The sequence below is a fragment of the Drosophila teissieri genome, chromosome 2L, assembly GCF_016746235.2.
Source record: "Drosophila teissieri strain GT53w chromosome 2L, Prin_Dtei_1.1, whole genome shotgun sequence".
Lineage (NCBI taxonomy): Eukaryota > Metazoa > Arthropoda > Insecta > Diptera > Drosophilidae > Drosophila > Drosophila teissieri.
In genome coordinates this window covers 10021156-10041357 of record NC_053029.1, presented here as the reverse complement: position 1 = coordinate 10041357, position 20202 = coordinate 10021156, and the positions used below count along the sequence as shown (strand labels likewise).

General features: G+C 40.5%; 4 protein-coding genes across 5 annotated transcripts; all 4 read right to left on the bottom strand.

Annotated features, from left to right (window-relative positions):
* Positions 1–226: 226 nt before the first annotated feature.
* Positions 227–10531, bottom strand: LOC122611944 (E3 ubiquitin-protein ligase Ufd4). The gene is made up of 8 exons (XM_043785370.1): positions 10389–10531; positions 9296–9332; positions 8681–8820; positions 6898–8617; positions 6606–6837; positions 6328–6546; positions 627–6210; positions 227–566 (listed from the first exon to the last, which is right to left on the bottom strand). The coding sequence occupies exons 3-8, from the start codon at positions 8818–8820 to the stop codon at positions 284–286; spliced, it is 8178 nt and encodes a 2725-aa protein (XP_043641305.1). The 5' UTR covers positions 9296–9332; positions 10389–10531; the 3' UTR covers positions 227–283.
* A 429-nt stretch (positions 10532–10960) lies between these two features.
* Positions 10961–13591, bottom strand: LOC122626598 (heart- and neural crest derivatives-expressed protein 2). The gene is made up of 4 exons (XM_043806917.1): positions 13418–13591; positions 13068–13264; positions 12700–12855; positions 10961–11104 (listed from the first exon to the last, which is right to left on the bottom strand). Exons 1-4 carry the CDS (start codon positions 13506–13508, stop codon positions 11024–11026), a joined length of 525 nt encoding a protein of 174 aa, XP_043662852.1. The 5' UTR covers positions 13509–13591; the 3' UTR covers positions 10961–11023.
* A 503-nt stretch (positions 13592–14094) lies between these two features.
* On the bottom strand, positions 14095–18018 carry LOC122617674 (ubiquitin carboxyl-terminal hydrolase CYLD). 2 transcript variants are annotated; one of them, XM_043793622.1, is made up of 11 exons: positions 17917–18018; positions 17236–17412; positions 16971–17182; positions 15937–16168; positions 15641–15816; positions 15425–15579; positions 15147–15365; positions 14852–15086; positions 14652–14793; positions 14403–14599; positions 14095–14342 (listed from the first exon to the last, which is right to left on the bottom strand). In XM_043793622.1, exons 2-11 carry the CDS (start codon positions 17394–17396, stop codon positions 14149–14151), a joined length of 1923 nt encoding a protein of 640 aa, XP_043649557.1. In that variant the 5' UTR covers positions 17397–17412; positions 17917–18018; the 3' UTR covers positions 14095–14148. The 2 variants fall into 2 exon arrangements, with proteins under 2 accessions (XP_043649557.1, XP_043649566.1); XM_043793631.1 differs by lacking the exon at positions 17917–18018 and adding an exon at positions 17668–17805.
* Positions 18019–18285: 267 nt separating this feature from the next.
* Positions 18286–20149, bottom strand: LOC122617688 (titin). Its single transcript, XM_043793642.1, has 2 exons — positions 20097–20149; positions 18286–20002 (listed from the first exon to the last, which is right to left on the bottom strand). Exons 1-2 carry the CDS (start codon positions 20106–20108, stop codon positions 18407–18409), a joined length of 1608 nt encoding a protein of 535 aa, XP_043649577.1. The 5' UTR covers positions 20109–20149; the 3' UTR covers positions 18286–18406.
* Between the last annotated feature and the right edge of the window lie 53 nt (positions 20150–20202).

The window sequence follows — 20202 nt, the reverse complement described above, 5'->3', positions numbered from 1 at the left end:
TAACCTTTTCATTGAGAATGGTGCTTTTTTGCCGTGAACATCAGAATACTTCAAAAATAAGATTAAACAAAAAGTACCGCTTTGGATAGTTACCATTTCTTGCTATATTAAATTTGAAAACAAAAGGCCAGACTTTAGATATAAGTAATTTAAACTTACATACATACAATGAGCTTAAACAGCAAAAATATTTACATGATAGCTTCTAGTGTTTGCAACAGTGCTCTTTAAATAACAAAAGGTTCAAATTTTATTAACTTGAATATCGAGTACAATAAATTGTTTAATTTAAATGAAACCCCTTTTCCTTAGTTGCTGTTAACAAGCGCTCCTTCATGATCTCCTCTGTTGGGTAGTCGGGAAGCTTTAAATAGTGAACGCATGTGTTCACGGATGGATAGCTTCCAACTCCAGCATCTACCTTTCGGACAACTGTCAGTCGGGGATGGAGGTTGGCCAGTCCTCCTGGGGGCAGGCTACTGCAACCAGTTGTAAATTGGAGGAACGCCTTCCTCTCGTCTCCCGACATGCTTAACAAAACGTTAACAAAGCGTTGGAATCCGGGACTGAAATTAAAAAAATAAATTAATTAATTGTAATACACATCAATCTGTTTCCAAGCTAACCTGTCTTTGTTGTAACCAAGTTTTGGTTCAGTGTATGAAATAATGTCTTCTCGGCTCCAATGGGGGAACTGCTCGCCACATATCATCATTCGCGCCTCTGAGGGAGTAAAAGCGGCCAACTTCTTTAGAGGGAACACTTCGTTGAAGCCATCACTGAAGGCTTTCATTTGCTGAGCGATTCCGTCCTGCAAGATGAAGTTCATCAGCAGTTCGCAGTACGCTTCCAAGTTATCGATGGTAACGTTCACTGACGATCCATTCGGCAGCAGTTCGGCCTGGCTGTATCCATATATCGAGGAACTTGGCAGATACGTGAAAGTAAGGGCCAAGTCTTCGAGAGATACCTCCAAGCCATTTTGGGTGTGCAGCTTAAGCTCGTTGATAAGCTCATGTTTCTTCTCGGCGCTTATCGTGTCGTCAAACTCGATTGACTGCTTCCGCATCAATAGGTTTTGCATTTCTTGCAGGAATTGATAACGAGTTGGATCTATTTCTTTTAAGTTTTCCAATGATAGAATACCACCGAATGCATTTGACTTGTTGGAATCAGTTCGCAGCAGTTTAGTGCAGGTTTCTACTATATCAGATTCTTCTGATACGACTGAAAGGTCGCCATTTCGTCTATCCGAAATGACCTTTTGGAGATTACGTGATAACACTTTGTTGTGACAAAGCAGCTGAAGAAATGATGTTGATAATGGTATGTCCACCAAGCGCATATCCTGCAAAACTTTTGCCACAAAAACGCCGAAGAACCAGAAGTATTTCAGAACCTTCTCACTTATCTCGGTGTTCTGCGGTAGTGGTGCTGGGAAAATTCCGTGCTCCCTGCGATTTACGTAATACCCAACAGGTTTTGAGTTCCCTTCCGCATTCTGCGGTGAGTTTTCGGTGTCCTCGCCCAAATCATCGTCACACAGCCACATACAAAGGTCGGAACGCTGAATTTCTGCGGCCACCAAGGCGTAGAACTCCAACGTTGGTCCCAAACCAGTTCCTTCCTCATCCAAAAACTCAACCTCCAGCACGGACTTGCGATTGCAATGAGTCTTCATGACCTGCATTGCCCACATGAGCAGATCCTCGTTTCGCGGAACTTTTACGCGTTCGTGCTTTAGACGTCCGATGCGGAACTCGTGATCATCCCGCCGCGGACTCATTATGGGTATCCTTTGCCGTTCCACAGTGACATCTCGCTGGGACTGTAGGCATACTATGCTGCGCGAAGCTCCGAACGATGTGCAGTTAAAGTACAACTGCCTGGTCTCAAATGGAAACAGAAAGGGGCAGGATTGGTTTAAGTTCTCGCACCAGTTCGGCAGCGCGTTGCTGGCGAGCACCAATGGATCCTGAATTTGCTGTTGCAGTTTGTTGGTTATTTTCTTGCTGATGAAGAGATCTTCGGACAACACCGATACACCGTGCTCCTTGACATCCGAATCGATTTCGGACTGATTGAGACCATTGATTTGAGTGAGCAGCTCAAGTACATCGTCCACGGAGCACAGGTTATTGTCGGCTACGTTGAACCCGATGTGCATGGGAGAGTTAGGGGACAAAGTTGATGCACCACTCTTTGAAGACACATCGGGCGTTTGCGGAAACTCCTCCGACTCCAGGCAAGTGCTCTCCTGTGCCTCGGGTGACACCTCCCGGTACACAATGGTGTATGTGGGCTCCCATATCTTCCGGAATTTGTCCAGCTTGTTCAACTGACTGCACTGAAGTAATTCTTGTACCGCTCTGAATATGGTCCAGTCGGTGTTACTCAGGTCGATTTCCACTTCAGGTATGCCACCGATTCCCGGACCCCGCAATTTAAGGCCCAGCAAAGGCTGCTCGATAGTCTCGGGCCCACTCTGCTGGGGTTTCGGTAGTTCGACGCCAAGGGGGGATATTTCCAGATCGGAAGTTTGGTTGACGTTTGTGCGGCCCGGGCGTGGATCGAAAGCAGGTATCAACGCAGAGAACTGCCTCTTTAAAACAAACTCGTCGTCCCATGACTTGCGCTTGGTCACACCCACCAACCTGTTCTCCATAGCCTCGTCATCCATAAAGGTAAGCAAATTTCGGGAGACCATCACTTGCAGCAACGTGTTTCCGACCTCTTCGTACTCGTCCTCGTTCTCCTCTTCATCGTTGTCCTCATCCATGTCGTCCTCATCGTCCAAATCACCCAACAACGCCGGCGCTCTGCAACTCTCTAAAAAGTCTTCGAGGGATACTTGCTCACTGTCACTCGATGTGGATGTTAGACTCATTGTTAGGGTATGATTAATAGTGGATGCCGATTGCTGACCCGCAGAGGTATTTGTAGGGTTCGACGGAGCTATGTTTTCGCTATTATTCGACGATAGACTTGGGTAGCTTTGAGCGGTGCTAAGCAGTCCAGAGTGGAAGTTGCTTGACAACGCCAACTTAACTAAACTAGTTACCGAGTGGCCAAGGAATGAGCCAGAAGCGTTCTGATCGCCGTGCTCGTTCACATTTGCTTCCGCATTCATAATCTGATTATCCTGTATATTGGTACCTTGGGAGGTACGACGACGAGCAATTGCGGCAAATGTCTCCAGCAAACCGGTGTGGGTTGCCACTTCGGAAGTCGAGGGAACCTCCGAAGCTGAAGTTGTTGTCAGATTAGGAACACTGATACTCATCTGGCTGGGAACCGAAACGTTTTCGGTTGAAATCTGCGGATCCTTGATGTCCACGATTGATAACACTGCATTTGGTTGCTGAGCTGGTTTCAAAGTTACACTGGGCTTCTTTGAACTCTTAGTGGGGAACTCTTCGGTTGTAACTATAATTTGCTTCTGATTGGCGTTATCAGGATTTATTAGAGCCTGAGCCTTTGGGGTCTTCTTAACGCCAACTGGAACATTTGTGCAGGGCACTGGGAAAGTGTCTGTGGACAGAATGTTATTGGAGTTGTTTCGAATCATGTCCACGCCATCGCGCATTTTGTCGATCATTTCGAGGGCTTCGGTGGAAAGTTGTGTGACTGGTGGACAGCCAGCAATGTTCGAGGTTCGGAGATTCGCGAGCAGGTCCTTGGATATCTTATTCACCGAGTTGTTTGCGTTCATCTTATTGTTTTCCTCAATGTTGGATATGTTTTTGATATCGTTCTCCCGCGGCGACGAACTCTGTACATCCGGATGGCTTGAGCTCTGACTTGCAGTAACACTCTCAGCAGCCTTGTAAGAAGGCGTAAGGACGCTGCATATATTTTCTTTGGACAATTCAGTTAGTGATAAGTTCTCCGAAATGGTGGCTAGGTCGGAGACAATGCTCGAGTTAATTGCCGGCATAGAGTTGTTGATAGCAGACAAGTCCGATATGTGCTCCAACTCCCGGCTCAAGGGTGACGGTCCGCTTATGTTATCCTTATGCATTTGGTTAGTGCCTGACTCCTTGTGTTTGGCTCGAGCTTCCCTGGAGGAAGATGTGTTCATAGCAAGTTGATTGGATATAATCTGTGTCTTGGCCGAGGCAAATACGTTCTCTGCAATTGTCTCCACAGCCTGCTTCCACGCCAAGTTATCCGCCGAAACGGTTTGATTGGATGCGCCCTCGGGGTTTTGATTCTTCTCAGTGGCTTCGGGCAGGGATGGAGTAGAGCTCGATTTGCGAGATGTGAGTGTGTTACCTTTCTCACATGCTTTTGGAGCTGTGCTCGCAGTACCCATCGACTGATTTCCGTCGAAGGCGGATAGATACTCGCAATCAGCCAACTTTAAATCGTACTTTCCTTCGGCTCCCATGCGATAGGAGTTGCGTACGCCATGGTCCCACTTCACATCGATCCAGCCGTTGTGTATTTCGCCAGTTATTGTGCCCTCGGCACATCCATCCTGTTCCTCCCAACGCCAGTCGACGCCACGAATCACTCGTGCACCGGTGGTCATGTGCTTGAGCTGTGCTCTTATCTGCCGCCTCTCGCGCCTTATTTTTGCCTCTGCTTCCTTGACACTCTTTCCAATATCATCGGCCACTCCCACGACACGCCCATAGATTTCGAAGCCACTCAAACTTAGATAATGGGTCTGGCCAGACGCATTGCGCCCATTTTGTTGGATTCTGATGTGGCGGTACCTTATGGAATCGTCAGTTGCACAGGTAATGGGCCAAGTAGCTGTGCTGCCCGGCTCTACAAGACTCTTGTCATCCACATGAGTGCTGAGGGTGGTCCAAGTTAGGCCATCTTTTGAGCCTTGAAGTAGCCAATTTCTCAAAGCCGATCTTCCATATCCGCGGGCATGGCGCAGCGTATAAGCAGTGGGAATTATATAGACCCCCAGGTCGATGGCGAACCAAGCCTTCTTGTTATCCTTGGTGTGACAATTGAGTGAGATGCTATCGCGAGATAGAATATCCTCCAGTTTGCCATAGGGTAAGGTCTTTCCCTCAGAACTTGTCACTTGCACCAGACCATATTGCGCTGGATTAACCCAATCGCAGGTCTTTGCATTGGATCCAATGTAGAATAACAAGCCTTCCTCGTCGAAATCAAAGGAGTGCGTAAACACGGTTCCGGTCCTATGCTCCCGAATTTTTTTCAAGTAAAAGTAGGTTGACCGGTCGAGGTCGTACCATTGTTTTGCCACCATTTTTAGTAGATATTTGGAAAGTTGTCCAATCGTTGCCAATGGTTCCATTTTAAGAGTTCGCCCCGAGCGATCGAACAATGTGCTTTCGCATTCTGCACGCTCTAAACGGAAGCGAAGTCTTTTCTGCAGAATTTGCAAACTATATCCAGTGCAAGGAGTATCGTACAAGTACACTGGAAGCTTCTCTGTGCTTTCCAAAACCGACACAAGCTTTTGAATTAAAATACTTGCAGTACTTTTAGTTCTTGGTTTGTTCGTTGCAGACTCAACATTGTCCTCCAGTATACATTTCTTGAATACGGAAACTCGTTGCTTTTGCATTTTGTTTCGCTTGCAGCGAGGTGAATTAGTTTCCCAATGATTAACGGACAAAACGGCAACCAAAGCTTGTACCAAACCCGACGAATGCATTTCATAGGCGCTTACAACGCCGTCTTCGTGTATAAGTTGAGATAGCTTCATTAGGGCGTCCGAGAGTGTGGTCTCCCAGTTTCCATTTGGTGCCATGTGCTGCTCCTCAAAGGATAGCTCAATTTGCTTCACTATATCCGTAAGTATTGCTACGGCGCCTCGAGGAATAGTTTGCGCAGACTTGAAGTACTTGTTATAAATTTCCCGCGATAGGTTTCGAACCTGGAACTTTTGACCTTCCGTCTTTGACTTATTGCGCTTCTTTTTAGCTGTTGACCAGCCGGATGCGAAATCGGGACCCAGGACAGTTTCTGCCGAGAAGGTATGCTTCGTTCCTCGATTGCTTTCAAAAATAAATCCAGGCAAATCATCCTGCAACACGGTAACTTGGTGGCCTTCGGTGTTGTGAATTTGAAGTTGGTTTGTTTTCTGCGACTGTAGAACCCAGTTTCCAACAACTAGGCGAAGCGCACTCGCAGTGGGCAAAATGGGCTGTGATACAACTCCTGCAATCACGCAGGATCGAGCCCGCATTAGTTTCTCAAGAAACTCGCCACGATTTTCTGAAAAAAACAAACAAATCAATTTAACATCATTTTATATAACTGTTTAAGAATGTAATATTTCATATTATTCTAAATATTTAATTTATCTAGCAATGTTAGGTATTTTTAACTTACCAGAACTATCATTTCCATTCTCGGGGCTTCCACTGGAGTACATCGTTGCCAGTTTGCCATCTATTATGAAGCGGAACCATCCGTTTGAGCCATTAGAAAGCTCAAGGGCCACAGAATCTGACCAGACGTACAAACAATCCCGGCCTCTGCAAATGCTCCACTCGCGCCAGTGATAGGGTTTCCCTTGCAAAATTTCCTTTGCGTCCTCCATAGGATCATCTAAATGTATTGTCCGATCGATGAGAAAAGATTTCAAATCAAAAGAATTGATTTTATACCTGAAGTTGACCTAGGAGTGACAGCCACACTGGTCGAAGATCTTTGCGTTGTGGCTGGTTCCTCTGAGCTCCCTGGTAATTGCACATACAGTTCCTCCGCATCATTGTCCATCAGGGCTTGGACCTTTGCAAACACTCCTAGCCTTGCAAAATGGTCGAGGAATTCCTCCTGTGTTTTACACATAATTTCCTCAATAATGTTTAAAACTATTAAATGACCGTCATCGTCATCCTGAAATAACATTAAAATAGGAATTAGTTTTGTGTGACGATGATTGCCATTTGTTTATACCTCGTTATCTAGGACACTGGCGACCACCTCAATTAGTAGGTTCCCACCATTTTGCCCCGATGTCGACGCCGCATCTTCGCTAAAACTGGTTTCACTGAGACTTTGAAGCACCGTTGGGTACGCGTACTGTACAATCTTTTTAATCAGGGCCAAACTGGCCCGCCGGACGCTGCCCAGCATCGAACCCAAGAAGGTTCTACAGAATATGGGCAGAAGCACCTTAAGGTAAATGGGCGCCATTTCCGGATCACCTCGGGGCTCCATTAGTGTGTACTTTTTCCCATCTTTGTTAAGTAGCGAATGATCTGGAGACATCCACTCCCCGGGCGACTGCAAAATTGCCGCCACCTCTCGATGTCCGTCGTCCAATCTTTCGCGCGCCTTATCCAATGGTGTTTTGCCATCTTCATCTCGCAAATCCGGATAGGCTCCGAATTTCAGGAGAATTTTTGCAATGGCCGGACGACCAAAACAAGCCGCATAATGTAGGGACGAACTTCGTTGACCCTTGTTGACATCGGCTCCTTTCTCGCACAAATATTCTACCATTTCCAAGGTGCCGAAGGCCGAAGCCCAGTTGAGAAGTGTTTGGCCCACATCGTCCATACAATTGACGTCAATGCCGCCGGATTCAATGGCCTCGCGTAGGGCTTCTGAGTCCTTCGATCGTATGCAATCAATGAGCTGGCGATGCGTACGATCGGTGTTGGTATTATTACGCCTTGGTCGAGGCGCCAATTGTCCCTGATTCGGGTTGTTACTTCCTCGGTTTAAGGCTTGGCGTCCCTCGAACAATAGTAACAGCAAGAGATCCGCGAATCGCATGCAGTCCAGCACGCATCGCTCATCGCCCTGCAGGGCTCTTTCGAGGGCATCGGCCAACTGGGATCGCAATATGTCATGGGTGATCGAAGGAGATCCGCGACAAAGTGTGGACAACAAGGAAATCGTAGTTGATATCGACTGCGGCGATGCGGCGGCATCAGATGACTTAACCTTGGTGCTGTTGGATATGGTTGCAGTTCCCGCAACGTTTTCATTAATGGCATCCGAGTTTGTGGTTGCAGCGGGTTGGCTAGAGCTGGTTGGCTGGGTTCCAGCCGCTGATAGCGAAGAGTGTGTGTTTCCTCCGACACTTTTGAGGCGCTTCAACAACTCGGTTGTAAGGCCGTACTCTGCCAATGGGGCTGGGTCCACCCACTTTCGTGTGAATCGGTCCGCCACAGAGGCAAAGCACTTCAGGGCGCCATCGGACACCATGGAGTCTTCGTGCTGCAGCAGAGTGCTTAGACTCTCGACGCAATTCTGAATGCAGGGGGTGTTGGGCTCAACCTTGGTGCAGAGCCTAGATACCACGGACATGGCCGAGTGTAAGGTGTCCTTGTGAACCTGCGAGCCACAGTCCCGAATGAAGGACAGAACGCAGTTGAGACCGCCGCCCTCGAAGACGGCGCCCGCTTCTCGGGTGCAGATCAGCTCGAGCACTTTGATACATTGCTCGGCAAGATCGCGAGATGTGCGCGATGATAGATCGGCAACCACTAGATGGTTGCATATGGCTTTGATGGCGCCATCAATGGAAACGATACGCCTGGTGCACTCAGCCGAAACATCCAGGTAATAGGTGATGGCTCGCGCAGTGACCTCGAGTACATTTTCAGGTGCAAGTTCATCCAGGAATATCTTACACAGCGCCGGTAAAAATGTTCGAGGAGGGCAACTGATGTTGGGGATAAGTAGATTAGTGATCAGAATTTAAATGTTCTTTGAGTGTCGATAGTACCTTTCGAAGCAACGATCTACATTATCGGACATCAGGAGCAGCATACACAGCTGCTCCAGTGCGATCAGTTGCATATCCCGCTCATCTCCTTGTCCCATGGACAGCCATTCCAGCAGCGTCTCGGGGTCGACATCGCCCATCTGTAAGGAGAACAACAAAATTTTGAATATTGACTTTAAAGCTATGACTATTATACATGTAATGTATTGACAGCTGGGACACAAATCAACAAACAAGCCCATGGAGCCCATTACTGGATTCTCGATGTTGTCCAACTAAAAAGAAATAGTTACTCTAAAAAGACTTAGCGACGCTTCTAACAACAAAACTAGAAACTAATAAATATTTCGAACAGTTCTTTCCAATTTGGATGATCTGATCTAAATCTCTACGTGGCAATTGCATTTATTTAAATATTACCTTAAGTTCTTTCTATTTGTATTTATTACTCTGCTAATAACTAAAAACAACACGTAATTACTTACTTTTGAAATCAATCAGGAAACGTCATTCTTCTTGGAGATGACTTTTCGTTTTTTGAATGTTTTAGATTGGCTTGCCCTTCTGCTTAACTTAACTAAAGTTGTTTAAATATAAATGTTTTTCTTAACTTACCGCAAATCGAAATTTGATTTATGCTGCTATACCAAAACTGAAAAGGACAAGAATAACATTACAATTAATGACTCACGACTTCATATAAATTATTTATTTACTTAAAGCTCACATTGGCGAAAAATTTTAAGATATATTTTTGGTCTAGTTAAAAGGACAACTTTGGGTTGCTAGGCATTTTTCATTTGGCAAACAAAGATATGTTAGCCATGAAAAATTAACTAAAACATAATAATATTACTGTTTTCAATAACTTAACAAAAATTGAATCAGCAAATCTTTTCCTATGAGAACCGTGTCTTATGGGTATGTACATATTTCATCATTCTTATAGAGATTTATTGGCAATATGGGATTAGCCAATTGGATAACGAATCATTCCTTTTTGGGCAACCCGAATTGCCAACTGCACAACACACATGGCGCACAAAGAGATAGTTGGAGGGAAATTGCGTTGTGCCATTTAAACTCACTAAAATTTCACCGCGATGACTCGAAGTTCGTCAAGTGATGCAAGTTATACATTTGTATGCACATATTTACGCTTGTACATAGACGAATTGTTTTTATACAAGATAACGGCAAGTGCTAAAGAACTGTTTTGAAAATCAACAAAATAAGCATATGTACATTGATATGTACTGATATACACGTATATATACATATGCGTGAATGTAATCACTTTTTCAATTGCACTCCATACTTTTTCTTGCACATGATAATAACGAAGGATGTCCCGTTTTATGTTTTAGCATTACACAAAAGGAAATTACATTTTTATGTTGCCAAAGAACTGCAAAAATGTTGTATAGAATGATGACACTACATTCTTTTTTCTCCCTCAACGAATTACCAGTTGTGTATGTATAATTTAAAGACCTTTCTTTTCTGAAATCCCAACAATGGAGTTACATAAAACCGCAGTTGTAATAACCATTGTCTTTGACAAGGTATGTACAAACATGTGCACGTAATGTAATTGTCCATTATTTATTAACATTAGTGTCGTGTCTCTGCTCGCACACATACATCCATATGCAGAGGAAAAATACATGAATCTTGAGAAAACTGTTGGTGAATCGAGTTGATCTACCTTTTTTGCATTATATTGAATATTTTGCTGGTGCTTGCAATATTTTTTAACGCTGCTTATTAACAATTACTCAATACACAACACTATTTTTATTCACACAAATATCCAGCAGCGCAGCTCGAAAATTGATTATAGAGATGACATGTGGACGATACTTTTAGCAATCTATCGATTTCCGATTCCATTCGTATCCAAGAAATAGGGGCATTCGCACTTGAATAATAAAACGTTTCTGGTAATGTAAATGTTTTTAAACTTTGGCCAACAGTCGTTTTATCTTTTGTTGAATTAGAGACAGATATTACTCCCAAAACCAACATTGAAATGATTATTATTTTTATGAATCTAAGAAAGCCACAGGGCATACCAAAAAAGTAGCAGTTTAATTAGTTAGCAACTTCTTAACACGTTATTTACGTTGTACTTTTTTTAATTTTTATTTGCTGTCCCCCAATTTAGGTTAGGAAAATTATGAATTTTACTTTATAAAATTATTTCACAGAGATAAATGGAAAGTCTGGATTCTGCATGTTTTTTATTATTTTTATTATATTATTTTTATGATTTCCTTTTTATAAATAGATTATTAATATATACATATATAGAATAAAACATCATTTAAGTAGATTACGGGCTTAGTTATGTTCTGGAATAAGTTCCGATGCCCAAACATCTTGTGGCCAACCCGTACGCCCCTTGGTCGACAATGGAACATTCTGAAATGGAAATTGGAATTACTTAATAGAATTAATAGATCATTTGATTTTGAATGCATGTGCACATGAATTTAGAGATTTTAAGCTTAATCATAACTTCTTCTTTCAGACCCATTTATGTATGTTTAATATCCTATGTAAGTTGAGTCCAATTCCTGTACATTTTTTTAAACTAGATCGAATTTGCTTATCTGGCTATTGAAAACTCAATTTGTGGATTTCAAAGCATTGCACTTGACTAACTCATTTTGTTTATACAGGTCATAGTTTTCTTTTTTTGTATACAACTTGTACCCACAAATAGACAATTAAGAAGTAAACAAAAATATAACACGTGCACGGAAGCACTATGGAAACACTTTACTTTTTTATTTAGAAATGTAGTTCAGTTTTAATTGTTTGTGAGTCCCAGATAAAGACAACATCCACATACACTTTCACTGTGAAATCCTTTTATCCATTGTTAAATTTAACGACTAACAATAAGGGATCTTGTTTTTTTCTTTTATGAATATCAGTAGGCAAAACCTACCTAGCTGAAAAACATTAACAAATTCTAATCATGAACCTTACAGGCTCAAAAATTTTGAATAACGAAAAGAATACCTCAAAACAAATATTTCCCAAAATAAGTCTTTTGACAAGGCACTTAATTAATCAAACCCCTAATGGATTAAATGTTTTTGAAGCACCACTTAGACACTTGCCTTTGGCATTCAGATCTAAAGCCAGATTGCCCTATTAAATAAATGTTCCCAGCCATTATTTCACCCCCATTTTGAGAAGAAGGCGGTTGGTTAGCATGGATTCTCAATTACGGCTGCAGGCGTCTGTGGTTTATCACTTTCGAAATTGCACAATAAAGTACAACTTACAACTGGTCATATACATATCTTTCGAAACTCGATTTTTGAAGCTAAACATGGCACCGCACTTCCATTTGGAAAATATCTACAATCAATAGAGTTTTTATCTGCGGATTGCAAGGGGAAATAGCATTACGCTTACGTATAGTTCTTATTTCTTTGAGGGCGAAACGTTAAATGCTCTTTTATAAAGTCAAGTGCTTTTGTTCCTTATAATAAACAAACAATTGAGATATCTACCCCAGTGCACAAAAAAGGGGGAGAAAATATCTTGGGTACCATAAAAATACAAATTCCGAACACAGATCTCAACGAAATGAAAAAAAACAAATAGAAGACTAGAATTATAACTATATATAAAAAAAAGAAAGCAAATAATACGCCCCTTACAGCGGAATCATTGTGTTTGTCATATCTCTGTACAAAAAAAACAACGAACCTAGAATGTTTTTGGATTAAATGTGATCTCTGATCTCTTACTTACACTGAATATATATTTTAGTTTAATATTTTATTTATTTAATGTATGAAAAGCGCCAAGAATAAAGCATATACATAATTTATTCAAATTGTTATTCCGTCGGATAAACATAACTAAGGTGTAGATATGCAAAATTCAAAAGCGCTATTAATCAATTATAATATTTATAGTGTTTGGTTTGCTATTTAAATCATGTAAATTGTACAATAACAAATAGTTTTGTGGCACAAATGTTCTAATTCTCTTACTTGAATCTCTGATTTTAAACAGTGCTTCTTTTCGCCACAAATCTTACGGCTGACCGGCTTAAGTTCAGCTCGAAATCCGCCTTTTGGATCCTGATCTCCATCAAGAACATTAACTAAATAGTTTATGTACAATATGGCCAGCTTCAATGTTTTAATCTGTTAAGTAAACCAAGCAAACAATCACAAATGTTCTGCAAATTGTGCAAATAATTGATTATATTCTTATGCAATGTGTTAGAACTTTCACTTTCCAATGTATCTAAAACAAAATAAAAAATAAAATAAAAATGAAGTTTAAAATCAATTTAGGTGGGAAACATTGAAAACTAATCTCCATCGGCCTATTATATCTCCGTCGGTGCCATTACCTTTGATAATTTAGTATCTGTAGGAACATTGGGAATCTTTTCTCTAAGATAAGAAAAGGCATTGTTTATGCTTTGGGTTCGCCTTCTCTCCTTTTTGTTAGCTGTATTACGTTTCTTAACAATCCGAGTATTTGAAGTTGGCACATATCCTAGGTGATTTGTGTTATATATCTGTGGCTGAACTTGACTTTCGGAGTCTGAAACAATTGGCAAATACATTTATTACTTTTTAATTTCAATCATGCACACAAAAAAAGCATGTACTAAATTTAAAGGTAGTTTCACAAATCACTATCCCAATTGGATTGAATTAACTTCAACGTAGTTATATGAATGTTTTAAACATTTACGTTTCATGTCGAACATGGTCGATGTATTATAGATTGAGTTATAATACATGGTTGAAAATTCGCACGCCAAGGCTACGGAATTTTTAAACATTTTCTAATTGAACTTATTTAAATCCAAAGTAAATTCGCGGCTTAGAATCGACATATTCGCGATAGTGCGGCACATAAAACTAGTCTTTGCTGTCTGGAAAGTAACTGAAACACTTTTTCACTTGTTTAGTGACTGTGCGCCGAGCTAACAGCATCTGGATATCCTCCCTCAAAATCCACCAATCGCAATCGCCGCAGTTTTGTAACATCTTCGTCGACCAATGGTGTTCAATCACTTCAAGATTTGTATGTACCCCTGTGTATACTTCCATATATATCCGGGATATGACCTGCCTTTCATGGTCTAGTGATCCGCATTTCTGATGGTTTTTCAATTATTTTATCAGTCCGGTTTCAAGAGCCTCCCCGAACACTCCTCCTAACCAAAGGAACTTCTTATTTTGAAAAAAGCTTTTTGTTAATTAAATATGGGTATACGCAGCTGTGTAGCTATTTAAATAAGTTATAGGTGTTTTTTTGGGCAGTGTAGGTTTATTTTACCCGGTATTAAAATATGTATGTTAAATATCAAAAAACATATTTATAACAGACAAATAACCTTTAATAATTAAAAAATCTATTTCCCGTGTGATTTTTACAAAAATTTTATTGCGTTCATTTCATTTATTGATAAATTTGCTCTAATGGTACATCATAATATCTGTGCTTTGGTACAGACACATATAGGCATCGCAAAAAATACGCTTAGCGTGTTCAGGTAATACTTTATCGTTCGTTGAAGTTTCATTTATAGCTCGTGCGCCTTCTTCCGAGAGCCACTGTGTTAATTCTGGAACACACGTAATTTCAGGTATATTGTATCCATTCTGTTCGCCTGAAAAAATATATGTGCAAGTATTAATATCTAGAATGGTCGAATCTAGGTCTAGCTTGCCTTTTCTATCAGCCATTGAATCGAAAAAACACCACGGAGCATCAGGACCGGATCCAGACTTGACGAACGCCACGTAATGAGAGGTTTCTATGCAAACGACTGCGAATAACTCCATGTACAATCGCGGCACAACCATGTGCTCGGCCATGATTTTAAATTCCTTTGGACTATAAATCTTTTTCGACACATGATTTGTTCTGAAAAATAAGTTTTAAGGAGGTTTATCTCTTTTGATATAATTTCACACACCTTTTGATGTGACTGTGAAATGTTTTCAGACATTTTGGACAAAAGGCGGTGCATTCCAGTCCTGATCCAGCCTGCAAGCTACCAAAACAATCCCGGCACTCATATTCAGCTAGTTTGCCACAAAGTGAGCACTGTCGAGGAGCTACAAAATGAATATTGTTAAGACTGGAAATGCAAATTGGCATATTGCGAATACATACAATTTTCAATTATATCTGTGACATCAAGAACCTGCGATGGCAATATTCTTGGATACATCTTGTAGTTCTTTCCGAAACGGGGCATTTGAATGATAAAACACGAAGGAACCTCCTTTAGTTTTATATCCGATGAGTGGAAGCTCTGTTCAAACAGTTGTTGCACACTCGGTAATGTTAACTTCTCATCCTTCTCAACAAATAGTTGGTAAAAATATGAATCTTGTCCCGAACTTAGCTGAGGAATATACAAATTTGTGTATTATAAATGTCAATCCAATATGAGTACAAAAATCACCTTTAAAAACGGTTCAACTCGCATAATTTGCGATAGCAAACTGTTTAGGAACTCTTCAGGATCTTTTTCCTCGCAGGTGAGACCGCTGACCGAACTTAGCTGATCTAGGAGTTCGCGCAGTTTCATCACACGATCAGATCGAACGAAAACATTTTTGCGCAATGGATTGACGATTTCATCGCGCAAAACCTTCTGAACCTCACTGTAATTTCGAATATCCTGTCGAAAATAAAATAATTTGTAGTTGGTGAGCCTTGCAACCAATTTGAATATCTTACTTGTGGGCCCGGACGTCTATACAGAATTGAATCAAAAACACTGGTAAAAGTGAACATGGAAAATAGAGTTGCATCAAGGTAGCAGGAATTATGGTGTCCTTGTATTCCTTTGAACTTTCCACATATGCTTGCAAGCTCATCGGAGTTGTGTATTTCTGGAAAATAAATGGCTGGATAAGTCCCTTTCCTTTATTAAAATGTGTATAATATCCTTACCTAATGGTGGTATCGGGCCATAAATAGCAGGACAGTCAGCGACGCCAAATTTCTTTGCGTGATTAGTAGAAACTCTGTTTGCAGAAATGGTATTATCTACATCAGCAAATCGCCGGTCAGCGGTGCATCTGTTGGCTGGTACAAAAATAGCTCGACCATCATGGCAAGTAAATAAGCTAAAACAATAAAGAACACAACAGATAGTTTTTTGTGAAGATTTCTATGGCAAATCGATTAAATAAGCTATAGCTTAGTGACTGTATGTATGTATTTAAATGTTTAAAAGTATGACATACCGAACGCCATTGTGTCTCCCATCCGATGCCACAACATTTTTTAAGTTGGATTCGTCTTCTACCTCGATTCCAACGAGCACGTTTTTTTGAGGGCCAGGAGGTATACCAATCCATCTTATAACGCCATATAAATCTTCACAAACTCCAGGATTCGAGACTTCTACAAGGGAACCAATCGCTAGCTCGGTTCCAGGAATTTCAATCAGAGGTTGGTAATCAGCAATTGTAAAACCTAGGACAAAAATGTAAATGTATATTTTCTTGTCTGATATTTTTAAAACTAAAAAGTACAAATGCGAAACGGTTTCATAATAGATCATACCCAGTTCTTGGGGCAATGAACTTGGTGAATAAAATTCTAGCACTGTTAATGGAATATTATTGTGGATATCCAAGTCAGAAGACAATTTTTGTTGGTATATATTCATTTTTAAAACCAGTAATTTAATTCAATTCACAGTTTCAATTTCTTTACTAATTTTTATGTTTTTCAGCAATTGAGAACTCTGAGAAAGTGCAGAACAAATAAAACTCCTCAACAAACTGCATATATCAACTCAGAGAACTGGCGTTTTACGTGAACGTAAATAGAATATATGTGTTCTTATGTATTTGACCGGCGATCTATAAATAAATACACATTTTCATTGCGTTGTGTTTTGCAAGGAAGCAATGTGAATACAAGTCTTACAAAAACTGTAACGTGTCGACAATTACGTTGTTAACAACAGTGAACGCTATATTCGAATGAAGCAACTATTACATACCTGTTACTAAGCTAAAAGAAGTAAGAGACAATTGGAAAGATGCAAGCAGTATAGTGAGTGCTGTAGCAGGCAGAAATCGAATGTCTCAGCAAGCAGTAAAGCGACTGCTTGGGAGACTGAGCTAACTAGTACTAGCTTTTATAGTTCTCGAGATTAAGAGTAATACGGACGGACGGACGGCATTAAATGGCCTAGTGATCCTTCTTCAATTTTCAACAATATAATTTTGTTCATTTCTTTAGAAAAAAGCAAGTAAAAAAATCTTACGTAAAGGTTCCTCTGGCTCTAGTTTTGTTAATATGGGAGAGGCTGGTTTTGAAATTAAATCTTCACAATTACTAGGATCCGTTTTACTTTTGTTGTTTAAGATCATTGCAGCTGGTCCCGCTCGTTTTGGCCAATTTGTGCCCAAAATGTCAGCCAAGTCCACATCCTCGAGATTGGGATTTTCGGCGGCACTATGGTTGGCTTCGCTGTTTCTAAAATCGGAAAGCATAAGCTTACAATGAATTTAAGCAGTTTAACTACTTACTTTAAAATTCCGTTCTTTCTGTTAGGAATCTTTTTCGGGTAAACATGGGTCTTGTGGTCGCTCTCGTTGGATAGTTCATAGTTTTCCAGGGAATCCCCGAATCTATTTGTTATGGTCAACTTTTTTTCTTTTTCTGCTTCATAATCGGATTTGGAATTCATTATTTCCAACTAAAGGCTGCAATAACGTATTAATTAGTAATTAATTAAAAGAAGGTATAAGAAATCAATTGGGCATAAATGGTATTTTTGACAAAAAGTAATATATAGTAGAGTCAAAGCTGTTAAAAAGAAATCATCAATGATTCTTGATGCAACGGATTCTGAATGTAACTGTTTTCGTTTGCAGTTGCTTACATACATATGTACGTAAGTATGTCACAGATATCAGTTTGCTGTAGCAGTAGTTCAATAAGCATTCCATTGTTTTTACACTTATCACAATATTGCATTAAATATTTCTTTGCCAAGGAGGACTGCACAGAACTAGCAACATGAAATACATGCAGAACATTCACAATTTTGTAGCAATTTTTTCCTATTTGATAAAAACAATGACACACAACAATCGTCACTGCATCGGTTTAGTAATATTGCGGCCGACTGATATAACAAATGACAAACTAATTTTTTTGCAAAACCCTATTTCTACATCAATACAAAACACATGAATTGAACCAACAAATAAAAAGGTGTTTATATCCTTGATTTATGTTTAGTATTTATAAAATTTGTGTCTTTTAGAATGCGATTGGAATGAATTCTGGTTATCGTTATCGATTTTACCGCAATGACAATTATTTGGGGTTTTCCTTTCAAATAATATACCCAATAGGAATCAATTTAAAAATAAACTATTTTAGAGAAATTTTATTTTTGCTTAGAGTATGCAACAGTATATTATGATTAGTTACACGTTGTTTTTTAGCTGAAGTACGGTTCATTGCTTATCAAATAATCATTAATAATCATTTTTAACATATTTATTTTTTGTATTTATTTTATGGAATTGAATTAAATGTTCAAGCCTACTCTGGCTGCCAATAAAAGTTTTACGACTTATTTTGTAGAAGTTCTTTGTATTATTGTTGGGGAACATTTGTATACAAGTATAATAGTATATGAAAATTTTTTTGGATAGGATTACTTAGGCTAAACATTTGATTAAACTATTACTTTTGAACTCCTTCTGATAAAGCGGATTGACCAGGTAGTTCCACATGTATAGGACTTTGGAAGGCCATTGGTTGGAGTTGTACAAACTGAAATGGTATGGAGAATGGGATACCGCGATAGGCATTAGCCGATTCCTGTGGGCTAAGGTCTACGTTGGAGCTATTGACAAAGTCTGGAGCGGAGTTGGCGGTCTCCAAATCCTTCCCCGTGATATTGAAAGGAGTAGGGGGACCGACGAGTTTCAAGGAAACCGCATCCCGACCAGGAGAAGTCGATTCAATACTAGTTTTGGGTACGTATTCCTGGTTATACTGCGATTCAAAACTACTTTTGGGTATGTAATCGTGCTTAAACGGAGGATCAATACTACTTTTCGTCACGTATTCGTGCTTAAACGGAGGATCAATACTACTTTTCGTCACGTATTCGTGCTTAAACTGCTGATCGGAGATACTTTTCGGTGCGTAATCTTGCTTAAACTGCGTGGGCACTGAACTTTGATAGTCCTCTATCCTCGGAGGATGGTCCAATTCCCTGGATTTGTATATTCTGTTAAAGTAGTTTGAGGATGGTAGGCTGGAAGGTTCGTGTTCTCTAGGCGGTGGATGATCCATTTCAATGTTGAGTTTGAACTCCTCACCGCGGGGATAGCTTTCATAGAGTGTAGATGACTCGTATTTATATGGCTCGCTGGAGCGAATGTAAATGGGAACCTTTCGTTCCACCTCGACCTTATAGGGCACTGGTACCTTCTTTTCGAGGTGAACTGGCACCTTTATTTCGACTGGATACGGAACAGTTCGGAGCACAGGATACGGTTTTGGGACGTGGACTATTTTCTCAATGATTTTTTCGACCACATATGGTTTGGGAACTTGGACGGGCTTCGGAATGTGTATCACCTTTTCCACTATCTTTTCGATGGGAACGTGCACTATTTTCTCAACCGTAACATTCACAAGCTTGGGCACATGTACGATCTTCTCTACAATTTTCTCAATGGGAACATGGACAACCTTTTCCACGGGATACGGCTGTGGCACCGTTTTGATCAGTTCCTTAATGTGGTTGTGATGATGGTGATGATGGTGGTGCTTGATTTTGACCTTCATACGCTTCGCATCCTTCTTGCTCGACTGCTCGACATGTTCGTGCAGGATCGCTTGTGTTCCGACTTGTTCGGATGCCTGGTACTGTCCATCCTCTTCATTGATATGCTCGTGGATCTCCTCGAACGTATGATAATGCCTACTTTCCGTACTGTCATCCGCATGATGGGGGCTTACATTTTTTCTTCGAGCACCTGATTGCTTATATTTGATTTTATGCCTCGTTAACTTATCACCTTGCTTTTGATAGTTTTTTACACCGCGTTTCAAAGTCACATTGCGTTCGGTCTCCCGATTGTAATTTTGTAAATTCAGCTTTTCCGGCCTTCTCCCGCTACTGTGAATAGATGCTTTTCCATATTCAGGATAGGTCCACTCAGCACTTTCGGCACTACTGGTTTTATTCACAGAATAGGAATCACTGTGTGCTGCACTTGCAAGAATTATCAGGGGTATAAATAGGTATCCAGGAATCAAAGTTAACTGAAACAGAAAGGACGAGTGTAATAAAGGTATGCAGATGGAAAAAGTCTTATAACCAAACGAATTTTATGAAACGATTTCGGAAATAACTTACCATTGCGTTCATTTTTAAAAAATATACAGCCCGCTTAGTTTTGATGTGGTTTAATCAACGCCTTCAACAGAAATGATTTGCGCCAATCCAAGAAAGTATTTATATG

Bases quoted from the DNA above. Each gene is read 5' to 3' on its own strand.
- LOC122617674 (XM_043793622.1), bottom strand. From the start codon at position 17,396: ATGAATTCCAAATCCGATTATGAAGCAGAAAAAGAAAAAAAGTTGACC. The intron at 15,580-15,640 runs GTAAGGATATTA...TTTATTTTCCAG, and splicing joins TGGCCCGATACCACCATTAG to AAATACACAACTCCGATGAG. The intron at 14,600-14,651 runs GTGTGTGAAATT...CTTATTTTTCAG, and splicing joins TTTCACAGTCACATCAAAAG to AACAAATCATGTGTCGAAAA.
- LOC122626598 (XM_043806917.1), bottom strand. From the start codon at position 13,508: ATGTTTAAAAATTCCGTAGCCTTGGCGTGCGAATTTTCAACCATGTAT. The intron at 12,856-13,067 runs GTAATGGCACCG...TTTACTTAACAG, and splicing joins CAGATACTAAATTATCAAAG to ATTAAAACATTGAAGCTGGC. The intron at 11,105-12,699 runs GTAAGAGAATTA...TTTCCATTTCAG, and splicing joins GTTTAAAATCAGAGATTCAA to AATGTTCCATTGTCGACCAA.
- LOC122611944 (XM_043785370.1), bottom strand. From the start codon at position 8,820: ATGGGCGATGTCGACCCCGAGACGCTGCTGGAATGGCTGTCCATGGGA. The intron at 6,838-6,897 runs GTATAAACAAAT...ATGTTATTTCAG, and splicing joins CCAGTGTCCTAGATAACGAG to GATGACGATGACGGTCATTT. The intron at 6,211-6,327 runs GTAAGTTAAAAA...TGTTTTTTTCAG, and splicing joins GAATGGAAATGATAGTTCTG to AAAATCGTGGCGAGTTTCTT.